Source organism: Mchenga conophoros, linkage group LG12 (assembly GCF_057382185.1).
Source record: "Mchenga conophoros isolate Kocher_MC1m ecotype Shallow Benthic linkage group LG12, M_conophoros_male_GT1.1, whole genome shotgun sequence".
Taxonomy (NCBI): domain Eukaryota; kingdom Metazoa; phylum Chordata; class Actinopteri; order Cichliformes; family Cichlidae; genus Mchenga; species Mchenga conophoros.
Window position 1 is genome coordinate 6,837,326 of NC_140537.1, and position 15,028 is coordinate 6,852,353.

Below are 15,028 nucleotides of genomic sequence, written 5' to 3' on the forward strand. Positions count from 1 at the left end.
AGAAAACGGACACTAGAATCATGTTTAATGCGTGTACTGGTATACAGCTCTAAAAATCAAGAAAATCTTAAGTTACACTGTCTAACATCAATTTCTACTTATAGAATGCAAATCCAAGTGAGTACATGACAGAAAAGAACAACCAAGAGAATCGATCAAAAAGCGACAGTGCTGCTCTAAGTTAGTCATGCTCACTGATGTGATGAGTGGGGGGGTGGTCTTGCTGCCTCTAAAGAAACGATACAAGCAAGTGACGACCCCTGACGGTTACTAGACTTCATATCACTGCACAGAAACGGGACATCTGTACCATAATCGGCAGCAGCGGACTAAGAGCAAGCTGAGGCGCTTTGAGCCAGCCTGACAGCACGGCGTCCGGCATCAGAGGCAGAGCTGCGTGTTTCTTTCTTAGGTTTGCTAAAAACAACACGAGGAACACTTGGAGCGAAACACTGCTTAATAATTGTTTTACAAAGTATGGCTGGACAACGACGGTCGAAGCACTCTTATGCAGTTATATATCAAAGGCTATTCAGGCAAGAAGACCACACGGTTGATCTGGTCGCGTAACAAAAATGAGCTTTTAAACTCCTGATCAAATCCAGTCTTGTGTGCAAAGTCTTGCCTCCTCAGATCTCCCTTCCGTTAGTGAGCTATGAAAGTAATTCAATGTCAGTTTAATTCTCTTAACGGAGAAAAAACCCTGTGATATTTCAGATTCTTATGTAAGGTTGATATTGTACGTCCTAGCCAGCGACAGCGTTAATCTCCCTGCAACATCTTTAGAAACTCATTTTTTAAAAAAAATAGACATGGCTTTACCAGCCGACTCTTCCCTTTTATCTATAAAAACTCCGACAGCAATATTTACAACTTTGAGGAGATAGAAAGTAGCTTCTGTAGATCAGCGTAGGTTCCCTGCCACCAAATCTACTGTGGGATAACTCCCATAAAAGCACGTGTCAAGAGGATTGTCACAGGAGACGTCTCCCGTTGCAGGTTTTTGTGAGGTTGAACGAGGAACTGACGCTGCACTATGTACAGGCAGTGTGTGTGCGTGCGTGTGTGTGTGCGTGCGTGTGTGTGTGTGTGTGTGTGTGCGCGCGCGCTTGCACTCAGGGTGGAATAAGGGCTTTTGCAGTTGGTTCTCTACAACCTCCAGTCAGGAGCAGCAAGTGGACTCACACTGACGACTGATCCCACACCTGCAAACACAGATTAAGAGCAAAGGTCAAAGCGTGTCACTGTGGCTTAAACATCATGAATAGTTTGGTGTTGTCTGTATTTACTGAAGAGCTGCAGCATCAGTTGTGAAACTAAAGGTGAGTAGCCTTACTGGATATGTATTTAAATGAATCGTACAAACATGATTTACTGAAGTTTACAGCAAACTGCTAAATTTAACAATAAAGCTTGTCTTATTTTGCACCTGATCGCTGCTGCTAGTAATATTTATTTGGAACAGCAGGAAGGAAGCAGGGAATCCCAGTACAAGGTGCATATTATAGGGTTTTTTCCTCAGCAGTGTGCATGCACACACTTTGAAGGTGTTTTTTGTTTTGTTTTTTCCCTGTTTGTTAGATTTTGACTTCTATTATCAGATTTGTTACACACTATATAAAAAATGTCTCAAGAGGCAGCCCATGATGTCTGCATGTTACAATACTTAATATTATCTATCCTCAAACAGGGCAACTGAGCCTCATTCATATTAACCTTAAAAAACGAGAAAGTAATTTCGTTTTTTGAATTCATTTTTTTTTTTTTTATAAATTTGTTCTTTACCTGCTCTCTCACCACTGGGGGTTGCAGATGAATTTGTCTTACACAGCCTGGAGTATTTTAATAAAATCTGCAACTCTAATCAGAGGTGATCCTTTTCCTGATGCTGGGCAGTGACGCAGCTTTTAAATTCACGTGGCTTTCTCCCAGTCTTACTGAACCCAGCGCTTAAAGCACAAACGCATTCATGTAGTATTTCTCTGCATCCCTACACATCAGCTGTTTTGCCTTTAGCCTGTGTTGTGTATTTCACCTATAGTTCAGCACTTCATCTGCAGACAGTAACTTGTTAGATATGGAAAAAGAGATCCAGCCTATTTAATTCACTCATTCATTTCAATTCAGTTTTATTGACAGACCCTATAACGATTAGCCTTCCTCATAGCACACGCATGTGTACACCAGTCTGCAGAGTCACTGTGTTAAAATCAAAATAACCTACTGTGTGTGTGGTTATGTGCACAAATGTATCTGTGCTGAGACAGAGGTTTGTAAAAAAAAAAAAAAAAAAAAAAAACCAAACAAAAATCTAGAGTCTGAAACTCCAGCAGCAACACTGCAGCACAAAGACTTTCAAGCAACTTAAAGAAGTCCAGACGCTTTTCTTTGCAAGCTCCTTTGACTACGATGACCTGGATGACTGAGAACCTTCACAGACATGCAGCATAAAGAGCAAGGTTTTTTCTTGCAGTCTTCACCAGGATGACCTCAAACATGCTGACTAAGCAGTAAGTTTGCTCTTTATAGCACAAGCGCTGCTGGAGCTTGAGCCTCTTCAGAAGACTTTGTGAAAGCGCAACAGTTTCCACACTTTACAGATATAAACTGTATTTTTCTGCACATTGACAGAAGTAACCGGGGAGAAGACATCTGGAAACATGTCAGAATGATGTATCCACATTCAGCAGAACAGCTTTGTGTTGCCATATCAAGAATAGGACTGTTTTTGTCTGATCAAATCCAAGGCAGAACATACTCATTAAATATTTGGATGCCCTTTCTACCAGAAGGGCAGTTTGATTTTGTTCATAATAATCCTTAGCGCATCCACAGGCCGACCGGAAACTTCTGCATACCTTGTTAACAGGTGCGAGCTGGGTTCGGACAGAACCAGCGTGGAGTCGACTGCTGTCTCCGAATCTTCCAGGAGACCTCTCCCTGCGGCTGTCCAACACCCTGCCCGGTGACTTCTCCCGGTCCAGAGGCCGGGCAGGAGACTTGTCTCTTCTGAACTCTGTGCGGCCCTCCCGATAACGATGTGGGGTGCTCGGCTCCCGATGCAAGCCGTCATGGCTGCCGGGGCCTGAGGTCAGACGCTTAGAGATGTGCTCTGTGTAGGTGGGTGGACACCGCTTACTGGGACTACTGTTGACAACAACAACAAAAACACACCATGGATGGTAGCAGACATAGCAAAGCCAACCTTCCAGTGATTTTTAGCAGACAATACAAGCGCTCAGGACTTTTTGGGTGATTTGTTTTGTGTTTGAATGTTTAACTCACTCCGACTGTCACTGAAATATTTTTTTTCTTTGTTTAAACTGGATTAAAGTGAGCAAACATGACAGAGTGAACTGACCCTCGACTGGACCCGGTCCTCTGGAGCTCCCCAGACTCTCTGATCAGACTTCCCTTACAGCAGATGACCCGCAGTTTGTTCTGGTAGGAGGAGGCGAGGTAAATTGCCCCAGAGGAAATAGCTGGGCCCAGGTAACGTGGATTTGGAATATCTAGGTGTGCCAGCACTGTAGGACTGGAAGAAAAGACCAAATTGAGGGAAATGCAGCTGAGAAGTAAACTCAACGAGTGTAAGATGTGGCACAAAGAGGCCACTGTGTCTCACCCCAGAGCAGCGTGCCCCTGCACCTCGATGACATCCAAGGAGTTGAAGTAGGTGACAAACAGGTAGGGCTCTCTGTAGGCTGCAACAGACGACACACACAATTATTTAGTGGATTTGGTACAGTTAATGGTGTGTTTTTTTTTGTTTTGTTTTGTTTGTTTTTGTTTAATTCAATGAGAGAATTAAGATGAAAGAAACAGCAGTTACCAAACGACAGAGGCAAACGGCTCCACTTGATTTCCTCAGTGCGGCTTCTTCGTCCATACGAGTCCACGAACACTCCAAACTCTGCCACAGAAACATTTGCTGCACTCTTCATCATACTCTTACAGACAAAACACTGTGTGCAGACAGCAGTATTTTAAGCACACTTTTATAATATAATAGCTTTAATCCCGAAAAATGTTATTCAGCTTATATACCCAGATTAGCATTTATTATTTATAGATGTATACCTAGAATAGACATTTAGAATCAGTAACCTATCCCCAGTAAGTACATGTCTTTGGAGTGTCGGAGTGGTAACCACTATGCAACGAGTGCATTAAAAATCCTGGGACACTAACAGTTTGTGCTTCTGAAACTGCAGTACTACTAGCACAACAGGATGCATGTGTAAAACACATTCACCCAGCTGAAAATGTAAAACACTTGGAGCCTGAAACATGTTTCGATCTAGCCAGGTTAGAAGAAAAACCCCTTCTGTTGCACTGACTTGGCTAATCGTATCTCATGAGCTCATGGAGCTCAGTTCCTATGGATTTACCGTGAAAACACAGAAGATATTCCTCCTTCTGCATGCTGCTGGCCACCTGCATGATGGCGATGGGAAAACTGTGAGACGAGGCTGCAAACACAGCCGGGGCCAACGAAACGTCGTTCTTGTCCAAGAATTCTGCAGCGGAAAAAGCTGAGGTTAAAAGCCACACAGTGATCCAACAACCGTAAAATATCATCCTGTGACTGGCTGGTAACTGATTTGATCCTGGAAGCATTAAAGGCATAAAGAAGTACTTCACCCTCAAGTACAAATTGCTTCATTTCAATCTCGTAGAACTTGTTTGTGCCGATGATGATGCTGTAACTGGTCAGATGGATGCAGCTGCAGGGCTCCAGAGTTTCAATTTCCTGTGAGGTAAAGAATTAGGTGGTGAGGGAAAGCCAGTACTTTGAAGCACATCTAGTAGTAGAAAATGTTTTGAAGGTAGAAGATTTATCCACTTTAAAACCAAACGTTACCTTTGTTTGGTCAAAAGAAAAAAAGCATGACATACTTTCAACAGTATAACAGACTGTACTGTGTCATACTCACCTTACGAATGCAGTATTTGCTAAGATTTTCATTGTAGCGCAGAATGGTTATTTTGTTTGGCATTGCAGCACATATACAAGGCGTGTTGTCTATCTGTAAAGAGAATGCACACGCTCGTACGTACGGTCACATTTCAACCATGAAAACAGCATTCATGCAAAGACAGAAGAACTACCTTTCCTGCAGCAAACAGATGGCAGCCTTTCACAGTCTCAAAGATGTATGGAGCCAGTTCAGACTGGCTAGGCAGGTGGGACTGGGCCAGAGTCTGCTTCACTCTTTTAATCTCCACCAGACACAGCGCTCGCTCATCCCCTGCAGCACACAGACATTACACATAGCTTGTTCAAGGATAAAGACATTAGTCACTTTTAAGCCACCCTGCTGTCTTGTGTAACAAGATATTTACAAGTTTCTCCAAAGTTATTAGTATGGCAGACCAACCTTTCAGTTTAAATGATGCATAATAATTGCACTTCATCAATTATGCCAATTATTTGTAATGGCAGCAGATATTGACCTTTTGATTTACGACCGACACTGTGACTGTCTCAGCGAATGAAAATCTAGAGTCGACTCCTGCTGCTCAGCAGACATTTATTTTCTACTGAAAATACCAAAGCTGGGCCTCTCACCAACAATCATCAGCAGTTTCTCCTGCTCTTTGATGATGTAGATCTGAAAGACTGACCCCAGGCCAGGAATGTGAGTCAGGGAGTTCTTGATAACATTCAGCGCATACAGCCCCTCTTCAGAGCCCACCAGAACGATCTGCGGCACAGCAGCGAAACACACACAAAAAAAAAAAATTCAGGTGAACGTGGTGACATTTCAAACTGGAGCAACATGCGGCAAATCCTGGCAGAGAGCCCCGAGCATCTGCTCCATGCTCCAATACATCGTTCTTCTCCTGAATACACCTGCAACTGCAGATCATGTCATTTTCTACTGCTTGAAATGCACAATTAAGAAGTAAACATATTTTCTAATAAATATATATGTAGTTACATATGAATATCATTTTATAGCATATAAAACATGTTCCTACCTGATCTGTGAGCGGAAGGGTGCAGTTAATGTCCAGCCTGTCATCTCCCTCCAGCTTCAGCAGAGAGTTTCCCAGCAGCTTCTGAAAGAACAGAGAGGGGTGAAGGGTCAGCTGGATCACGACCTCCACGTGACCTTGGGTAGGAGGGAACAGAGGAGCAGGACGGGAGGGGCTGGATGGCTGGAGGACTGGGTTCAGAATCACAGTGTCAGACGTGGGACCAAGTCACAAGCGGTCTTCAGCTTCAGGTCACGGATAGAAAGTTATACTTGTTAGACCTTTAATAGCACGCTGTTTTATTCAGAGGCTCTACAGTACCAACGAAACGATGCTTTCATTTGTAATAAAGTAATTTTGTACCACTTGTCAGAATTAAAGGGAATAAAAGATACTTTTAATAAACATTAGCGACTCCTACGAAGCTGAGAACAAGATTTTACATTCGAAATGAATAAATGAAGTAAATATTTTGCCAGTGGTCAAGTACAGATTGCAAAAACGTAATGTTTACACAAATGATCAGAGTGAAAGGATCAAAGTCTACAAGCTCTACTGCGTTTAAACAAGAGTCATTATTAACACTAATCAGCATCACCGCCGGCTCCCTCATTACTGAGTCAGTGTTCCAGCTCATACGCTGCTGATATCTTCTACACATATACAACAGAATTAGATACATACAGCTGCAAGCTGAGATGAGAGGGTCAAGCAGATTAGGACAGTCGCCATAGCAACTTAAACTATTAATATTAAAAGGTGGCAATTGAGTCTGATAGGAATTTGAACTCCTTTAGGGATTGGGTAGAAGTACAGTAGCAAGCTTTAGGCCTCACTCGCCTGTGTACCCAATCAGCATCTGTGCTGATTTATATGGATGACAGATGTACTAAGCTCATGTCCATCACATTCATAGTGCTTATACAATTTCAGTGATTGGTCTATAAATAGAGTAAATTATGAAAAATGAGCATTGCCGTTTACAGAGTCACCCATAAGGTGACTTCAGATGAACTCCATGACTGACACATGAGGTTTCACTCGTCGTTTCACTCATATCAACCTGAATTTACAAGTTAATGAGGATGAGAAAAAATTACTTGGACAACATTAGTTTCATGTAATTTTAATATTACCACATTCAGCTCTAGATCTTGTCGTTGCTTTTTTCTTTTAAAGATTAGTAAGAATATGACTTGCGTCTCTTGGTTAAGTCAAGTGACTTGAGTCCCAGCCTCCCTCAGAGGAGTGTGCAGAAAGGGCAGAGGTAACAACGCAGACAAGTACACAAACAGGTAAAACTCGGCAGTGCGGTCCCTGCTCCTCCGGACAGGACAGCTGCAGAGATTCAACCCAAAGATGATCAGACATCTTGGCGAATATTTGTGTACTGTGGTTAGAAAAAAGGACATCGGAGACAGGGAAGAATATTTGAGAGTTTGTTCAGGATACAGCAAAGGATAGTGAAAGTGAGAAGTGGTCACAGCAAGTGAAGTGACAGCAGGGTGGGGGGCAGGTGACAGCCAACGAAATGACAGACTCATGCACTACAGCGTGCCTCGTGTAGGATGTGCAGTGCTCGTGTGTGTCAAAATGTCTCGTGTCTAACTGTTTACCTGGACCAGTGGAGACAGAACCATTTGTCTTTTGGACACAGCAGCCTATGTGTGCAGTGACACATGGGTAGGAATAGAGCAAATCGACAAAACACGCCCATATGCCGGACATACAATGTGTCACGATGAAAAAGCAACAAACACAGGCGAGAGAGACAAAGAGAGAGGAGAGAAAGAGAAAAGAAGAGAGAAGAAAGGGACAATTAATGACGCACGTAAGCGAAACTACCCGTTAAACTTTAAGCTCGAAACCTACGTCTTAAATAGTCTACGGAGGGGAAATCTGCTCATGGTGAACAGCACCAACACAGTCAAATATCATGTTTACGACCACAGACGCGACAGCTGTGACCACGGCCGGATATGAATTGAGTCAGGAGACATTAAAGACAGAGAGCGAGCTGCCCCGGGTTGCGTTCGCCTGCTCTGGAGATACTCACTGCGTCAGCCTCTGCCTTCTCCCGGGAGGCTCGGCCCGCAGCCACCACAGACTCCATCACAGCCACCCAGCGCTGTTTGTCTGGGAAACTGGGAGCCATGAAGTAAACAGCCTGACCAGGCCAACAGGGAGTGTGACACCGTGACTCCAGCTTTAGGACATAAGGAACATCTGACACACAGAGAGAATAAAGTATGACACGACTTCAAATGATTAATATTTGACAGACTTTTGAACAACATTGGGAAGGCAAAGGCTGCCTGGTACACTTCACATCTACCTGACTTGGCAGTGTTTGGTAGTTCAGATGCTCCCACTGCTCCATGAACCACCACCTCCCCATCTGACAGACACAGATCAAACTCCTCCAGTGGTTTCACTGAGTCTGAGCAACACACATAAGGAGATTCATAAGCACTGGTGCCCACTCTAATAACTTTCCATCTATCTAAAAATCCAGACAGCTAAACATGTCACCTTCTCTGGGCTCTATCTCATAGATGGATATTTTAGTCCCATCCAGGACCACATATTTCCTCTCCCAGCCCTGGCCTCGTTTGCCATTCCTGCAAAAACACAAGACGACAACAATACCACTGTGAAGACAGATGAGTGGATTTTACCAGACGGAGTATTATTGTGAGGGCCTATGAGGAGTTGTTCCCAGTAACATCAGGCCACCTGATCAGTTAGAGGACATGGGTGCAGATGTCACACAGTGGAAATTTGTATTTATCTTGTATATTGTTTTTATTCTGATTTTTAGTGTTTATTTATGTGTGTTGTTTTATTTGCATGGTTTTATTCTGTTTCTATTGCATGGTTTTTAGTGTTTTATGTGACATAGTTTTTAATCCACTGTGGACTGGCTACACATGGGACAAATTAGCTGATCGGGACCACCTGCTGAGGCAGGGGTGTGTCCAGAGGTGGCCTATCAGCTGTGTAAAGACCTTTTAAAAGCAGGCTAGCTGAGCACTGAAGGAGAGAGGCCCCAGACTGGAAAGTTAATGCTAGATGGCCAGCGTGACCCGGCGACCCAGTCCTGACCTCATGGAATGGCAACAGTAGGAGACAACGCGTGTGATTGGCAGCAGGGCAGAGGTTTACCTGCATTTGTGAGTAGGGTCTCTACTGTTGTTTACTGGGTGCAGCTGGGTTGGGAGAAGGTCGCCATGGCCATGAGCCACGGCTGCTTCTGGAACCATTATTCTGGCCCCTGTTTGTTATTTTACAGGACACCGACGCAAGGGGAGCTGTGGCGGTGGTCGCATGATGGATTCGGGTGCAGAACGCAAGCTGGGCTGGGATATGATGGGCCAGTGGAAGGACAAGAAGATGGGAGGCTCTTCCTTGTTTGCCGAAGACGGGGCTGGCGTGAACTCTGCTCTAAAGCTGGAATTCCTGGCCTGCTGATGGACCCATAATGAACATGTGGCATAATTATAGCAGGGGGTTTTTAGTGAATGTAGAAAATGGTAGTTTTACGGGTTTTAGGATTGTTTTACTAGATTGACAACATTTTATTATGTACATTTTAAGGATGTTTTATTTGTGCTCCCTGGTCTAGTAATAAACTGTTTCTGATCAGAATGTCCTGCTTCATCTCTGTGCCCTGGGTATCTGACTCGCTTGCTCCCCCTTGTATTTTAAAGAATCTTTCTTTTTAGCAGGACATTCTGGCGCGACTGCTTTAGTGTTCCCCGTGTGTTACACATATAGCTCCCTCACTGTAGATTGACAGACTCCATATTGTATGGAAATGTATGTAACTCATGGCCCTTCCCAGATTGGCAGGTACTAACGATTGCTTCTTTAAGATCATCACTGATGTCTTTCCTCCTTGACACTGTAACACACACCCAAATGTTCCAAAACTTCTGCTTTTACAGCTGTGAGCATGTGAGTTGCTCTCGCTTGTTGACCATCAATTAATCAATATATGTGATTAGCAGCAGCTGGCTGCTACGTTCCCTCGTAATTGAGTACAGGTGGACTTTGTTTTTCCACACACTGTTTCTGCATATTGGCATATTGTTTGATTTATTACGTTTTTGTTAATGATGTATACAATATGTAAATCCCCTAATTTAGTATTTACTTAACTAGAAGATCTGCTAAAGACCAGGTGAGTCCTGAGATAACTTTGCCGTCTTGGGTGTCATTTCTTTTTCACATGACTGTACGTACGAAACATCAGATGTATAAAATGCTGTGTGATGTATCCACTCTTGTTGTCTTTTTTTAATTTTTAAAGCTGTTTGTACGGACACTCCTCGTTTGTAAATCTCTACCGTTGTGAAATGTAACACATGTGGATGAAAAGATCAGATGCTCAGAAAAAATCACTGTTTGTAAACATGGCATTAAAAAAACAATAAAGAAGAAGCCAAATACACAGTAACACAAAGTGAAACTGAGAACTGGAGAATTACAGAAAAAAAGGCAAAAAAAAAAGTTTTGAAATTTGTACTTTTACTACTACTAATATTCAAAATCTAAGGTTGATATTTATCAGACACTATAATGCTCTAATTTGTCAGATTTTGTTAAATCGTGTCTCACATTCATCTCATCTCACTGCTGGAGGTTTAACTCACTTAAAAAAAACGGGTATGTGTGAAGTCTGCACATTAGAACTGCAGATTTATGTGCAGCTGTTTCGGCAGGTGATGTGTAGGACGGTCTTGATATATAATAATGCAAGTGAGCAAAGACTGAGTCAGACACCACTGTGTCCACAGCTAACCTGGGCTGTTTCATCCAGCCCTCCAAGTGCATGTGTCCGCCGGCCTCTTTCAGCTGCTGGCCCGGTGCGCTGCTCTTATCTCGACACAGGCCCTCAGACAGATGCAGGGAGCAGTCACTGGACATCCCGCATGTGGCTGGAAGGCAGGGGGAGCATTTCGGGTGGCACAATGCATGGCATTCTGAGGAGAGAGCAGAGCGACACTACTGACACCGCCAGTCTAAAAGGAGAGCGTGTTAACACTATCAGCGTAAGGAGAATGCACAGTAGGTTTATCTGTCCATAAAAATGCTCTCTTCTTGTGAAAAAAGCTTGTGTTTGCCAACTGTTAAACATCTGCAAACCGTCAAAGACTGAACATTTTGTATATGTGTTCACTAATGTAAAGATTTAAAGATGAAATGCTGCTATTAAAACCCAGAATGATGACTTTCATTGTAAAACGGAAAACTTCAAAACACAGACAGAAAGGCTAATGTCAACTTTGGTCTTATCACAGTTTTTCTGAATTGGTAAAACACTAAACTCCATTCTCTAAGCTATCAAACAGTCTTTTGGCCAAACCTTAAACACGGTTCAGGTACTTAGACACGATTTGCAAAACTCATACACTCTGTTTTTCAAAACCTTAAACATATCCTTAGTCACTAAACACATTTCACATGTGTGTTGCAAAACTGTAAACACTGGCAGCAAAATGTGAGCACAACTTCAACACAGCTGTCATCTTTTACACACAGCAACTCACAGCTGAACACACATGTTTCTAATGATGTGATCAGACCCTCTGCAAGACTTAAAGATCTACGATATCAGTATGTGCGAGTGTAACCTGTAACCAGCGACTCTTCCAGTACAGTTCTGTGCCCATAGGCCTACTCTTACTGTTGGCTAGGTTGTTACAGATGGTACTCTTGCAGTACTGTAGACTATATTGTAATAGTGCACATATATCTGGAGTGCATATACTGTAAATACACTATTTCATTAGTCTGTCTTTCTGTATCACTACTTATCTATTATCTATTATAGAGTGTTTGAAATGGATTCCATGGAAACCTCCATGGGATATATTTTGAAAGATGAATCAGGATTCAGTCTGGCAAATAGAAGACGGAGAGACAGCAACATACATTTTTTCTCAATTGTTTACACACATTTCCTGAAAACATCCCTCATATTGTCAGAACTCTGCACACAAATCAAAAAAACACACACACAACGAGCAAAACCCTTCAATTCTCCTGCAAAATGAAACTCTACATTCAAAACAATGTAATTTCTTGTCAAAACGGCGTTTTGTTTTCAAATGACACACAAACCATCACATGAATAGACATTTATAAGAACCAGTTAAACACGGATGTGCTTAATGTAAAACACTATGACCACTTCGTCTCCAGTCATCATAATGACTTAACGTAAGCCTTTTTTGTTCAGTGTTGAACTTTTCAAAATTGTAAACTCAGTTGCCCAACTTTGCATACTAACCACATTGCTAAACACCTTTCACACATAATTGCAATTACGAAATCAGAGCTTTTTGTTCCAGGCTGTTTCTATAGAAAGCCCTGATAGATACTTTGCAGAATGGGATAGGATCCTCTCCAGATTTATATGGAAAAAGCCAAGCGTTACGCTTACAGTTTTTTCTGATTGCTTAAGCACATTTTTTGTAACTATTGGCTAATTTTGCAAAACTCTTCACACAAATAAGAAAACCTGTCACCCAATAATCAAAACATTGTAGTTCTCTTGCAAAAGCAAACACAGCTAGATTAACTCTTCACACCTTCGTAAAAATGGTGTTTCCGTATCAAACAGTACACACAAGCCATCATCTACTAAGCACACAATGCGCCAACTGCACACTGATGGTATGAATACAAAACACATCTGGCTTTTGCTTTCTCTGTGCACAAGGTAGGCTATGTCAGTTTGAGCTCATACTTCTGTCATAGATCCATAAGCATAGAGGGATCCAAACTTCAAGTACTGGTGTACTTGAAACACATCAAAACAAACACAAGTGTTCATTTCCAAGTATAGGATTATTTGCAATCGCCATAATGACTATATGGGTTACTTGGTCTGCAGTGAACATGCTTCCTCTGCCCCCAGCATCTGGTCATCTAGCAATTCTGTAAAGTAACAATTTCAGTATTTTTACATCAATGGTATTGGTGTGTTTCTCATTGGCATATGGCAGTGCTACAAATCTTTGTGCGAAGTGACTGTACTAACCGATTCTCATTTCAAGATGTCCTTATGGTGCTTGCTACAGTGTAGCGGCTCGAGTTAGGCTGGACCCGTTGGCCAGCTACCCTCAGGGTCATTCCACGGTTGATTACATGGTTGATTACATGGTCCACTATTGTCATCAGCAATTCTATTTCCTACTCTTCCTACCCTTCCTCTCCCCCCTCCTCATCCTCCTCTCTCCCCTCCTCATCTTCCTCTCCCCCCTCCTCGTCTTCCTCTTGCTCCTCCTTGTCCTTGTCGTCCTCTTCATCCTACTTCTTCACCTCCACGTCCTCTTCCTCGGCCTCCTCTACTTCTCACTCTTCCTGCTCCCTCCATTGTACTCCGCACACACAGCTTACCTGTATTATAGTGCTTAGGCTGATTGCAAAGTGAACTAATTATCTAAAAAAGTTTTCACATGTGAAAGTGTGCCAGACAGTTGGCAAATTAGTGTTAATGATAGCCATACATGTGTATACTTTTGCTAGGAGTGTGTTGGAAATTTGGTAATTGAGTGTTGTGCAGTGAATTGTGCCTACCGTTTTGCAAAGTGTGTGTTACAAAATTGCAAACTGAGTGCAAAGCAGTTTATGCGCTTTTAGTTTTGCAAACTCAGTGAGTGGTTTTGCTATAAGTCTGAATAGTTTTAGAGATTGTGCTACAGGAATCACAGTTAGGGTTTAAGCATTCAGAAAAAACTGTAAGCACATCAGTGTTCAACTGGTTCTTATAAATGTCTATTCATGTGTCATTTGAAAACAAAATTCCATTTACATTGTTTTGAATGTAAAGTTTCATTTTGCAGGAGAATTGAAGAGTTCTGCACATTGTGTGTGTTTTTTTTTATTTGTGTGTAGAGTTCTGACAGTATGAGGCATGCTTTCAGAAAATGAGTGGAAAAATGTAATATAGCAAGAAGTTAAAATATGGTTTATGTGAAGGTATACATCACTGTCTAGTTGATAGTCCTTGTGAGCACAACTGTAACTTACCAAGACAGGTAGCTGCCTGACGACCAAAGTGCACAGTATCCAGGCACACGGTACACTTGGCAGCTCTCATGTTGAGTCCCACTGTGAAGCGGTGAGGCGTGTTGTGGTGCATCACCCTCTCTCTCTCCCTCTCTCTGTCTCTCTGACTGTCCTTCAAGCGACGGCTATACTCTGAATACAGTCAGCAGGGAACACAGTCAGGGCAGGCAGCGCCAGCATGTCTTACTCTGTCAGGTACATCCATCGCTTTAAAACCTCAGTGCATCATGCCATACCATCTATGAGATCAGTTCAACAAAAAAAAACAAAAGCTTTCCAAAAGGAGTGGTACATGTTTGGCAAAATGCATTAATGCAAGTACTCTGAAGACGGAAATGCTTGAAACAGATTCTTCATTTTGTCAGTCCCTCTGCTTGTGCCCACACACTGCAGCATTTTAAAGGCATTATCCAGTCAGCATCAGCGAACTGCATTCTGCATTAAAGATGGTTGAAAAATTTCACGTCATTATTATGGCAACAAAACGATCACGCTTATTGATATAATAATGTCAATCAGTATGAAATTTACAAATCTTGTGTGTACAACCAACATGGAAAGAAAGAAAAACGTGAGCACTTTATTTCATGTATCTATTGAATATTGTTGTTAAGTTACTGATGAATATGGCCCCGTTTGTATTTTTCTCATACAAAACTACCTTAATGTGATGTTGCATGAGAAAAGTATGAAAGAGACCAAATCAGTGAGTAAATCATAGTAGAATGGAATAATCAATAGAGCCATATCTCACTAATAGATGCGTATAAGCTCCGAAATCCTAGCATCACATAGTGCTGTTGTTGTTTAGACCTTTATTGTAATAGCAGGGGAATGGAGGCAAATTACAGTCTAATTGGACTTAAGCTAAAATGTAAAGCCTTGGTCTTTTCCCCCCGCCTCCAGTCTGTCCTAAACTCAGCTGCCAGGCTTTTAACAAAATCAAAGAGACAACACTATATCACTC

The 15,028-nt window shown here is 42.3% G+C and overlaps 1 protein-coding gene across 5 annotated transcripts in view; it reads right to left on the reverse strand.

Moving 5' to 3' along the window:
• Positions 1 to 8: 8 nt before the first annotated feature.
• The window catches only part of citb (citron rho-interacting serine/threonine kinase b), a 49,231-nt gene continuing 34,211 nt past the window's right edge, over positions 9 to 15,028 (reverse strand). For 4 of the 5 annotated variants that reach the window (XM_085293519.1, XM_085293518.1, XM_085293517.1 and 1 more), the window contains 16 exons: positions 14,023 to 14,193; positions 10,787 to 10,967; positions 8,515 to 8,603; positions 8,318 to 8,422; positions 8,039 to 8,208; positions 5,986 to 6,066; positions 5,573 to 5,708; positions 5,113 to 5,252; positions 4,938 to 5,030; positions 4,645 to 4,753; positions 4,392 to 4,520; positions 3,833 to 3,913; positions 3,626 to 3,704; positions 3,362 to 3,535; positions 2,859 to 3,147; positions 9 to 1,205 (listed from right to left, as the gene is read on the reverse strand). In XM_085293519.1, the coding sequence (XP_085149645.1) occupies positions 1,182 to 1,205; positions 2,859 to 3,147; positions 3,362 to 3,535; positions 3,626 to 3,704; positions 3,833 to 3,913; positions 4,392 to 4,520; positions 4,645 to 4,753; positions 4,938 to 5,030; positions 5,113 to 5,252; positions 5,573 to 5,708; positions 5,986 to 6,066; positions 8,039 to 8,208; positions 8,318 to 8,422; positions 8,515 to 8,603; positions 10,787 to 10,967; positions 14,023 to 14,193 (2,051 nt within the window). In that variant the 3' untranslated portion in view covers positions 9 to 1,181. Of the gene's footprint in view, positions 1,206 to 2,858; positions 3,148 to 3,361; positions 3,536 to 3,625; positions 3,705 to 3,832; positions 3,914 to 4,391; positions 4,521 to 4,644; positions 4,754 to 4,937; positions 5,031 to 5,112; positions 5,253 to 5,572; positions 5,709 to 5,985; positions 6,067 to 7,598; positions 7,644 to 8,038; positions 8,209 to 8,317; positions 8,423 to 8,514; positions 8,604 to 10,786; positions 10,968 to 14,022; positions 14,194 to 15,028 lie in introns of all 5 variants that reach the window. The other variant, XM_085293515.1, reaches the window with a different exon arrangement.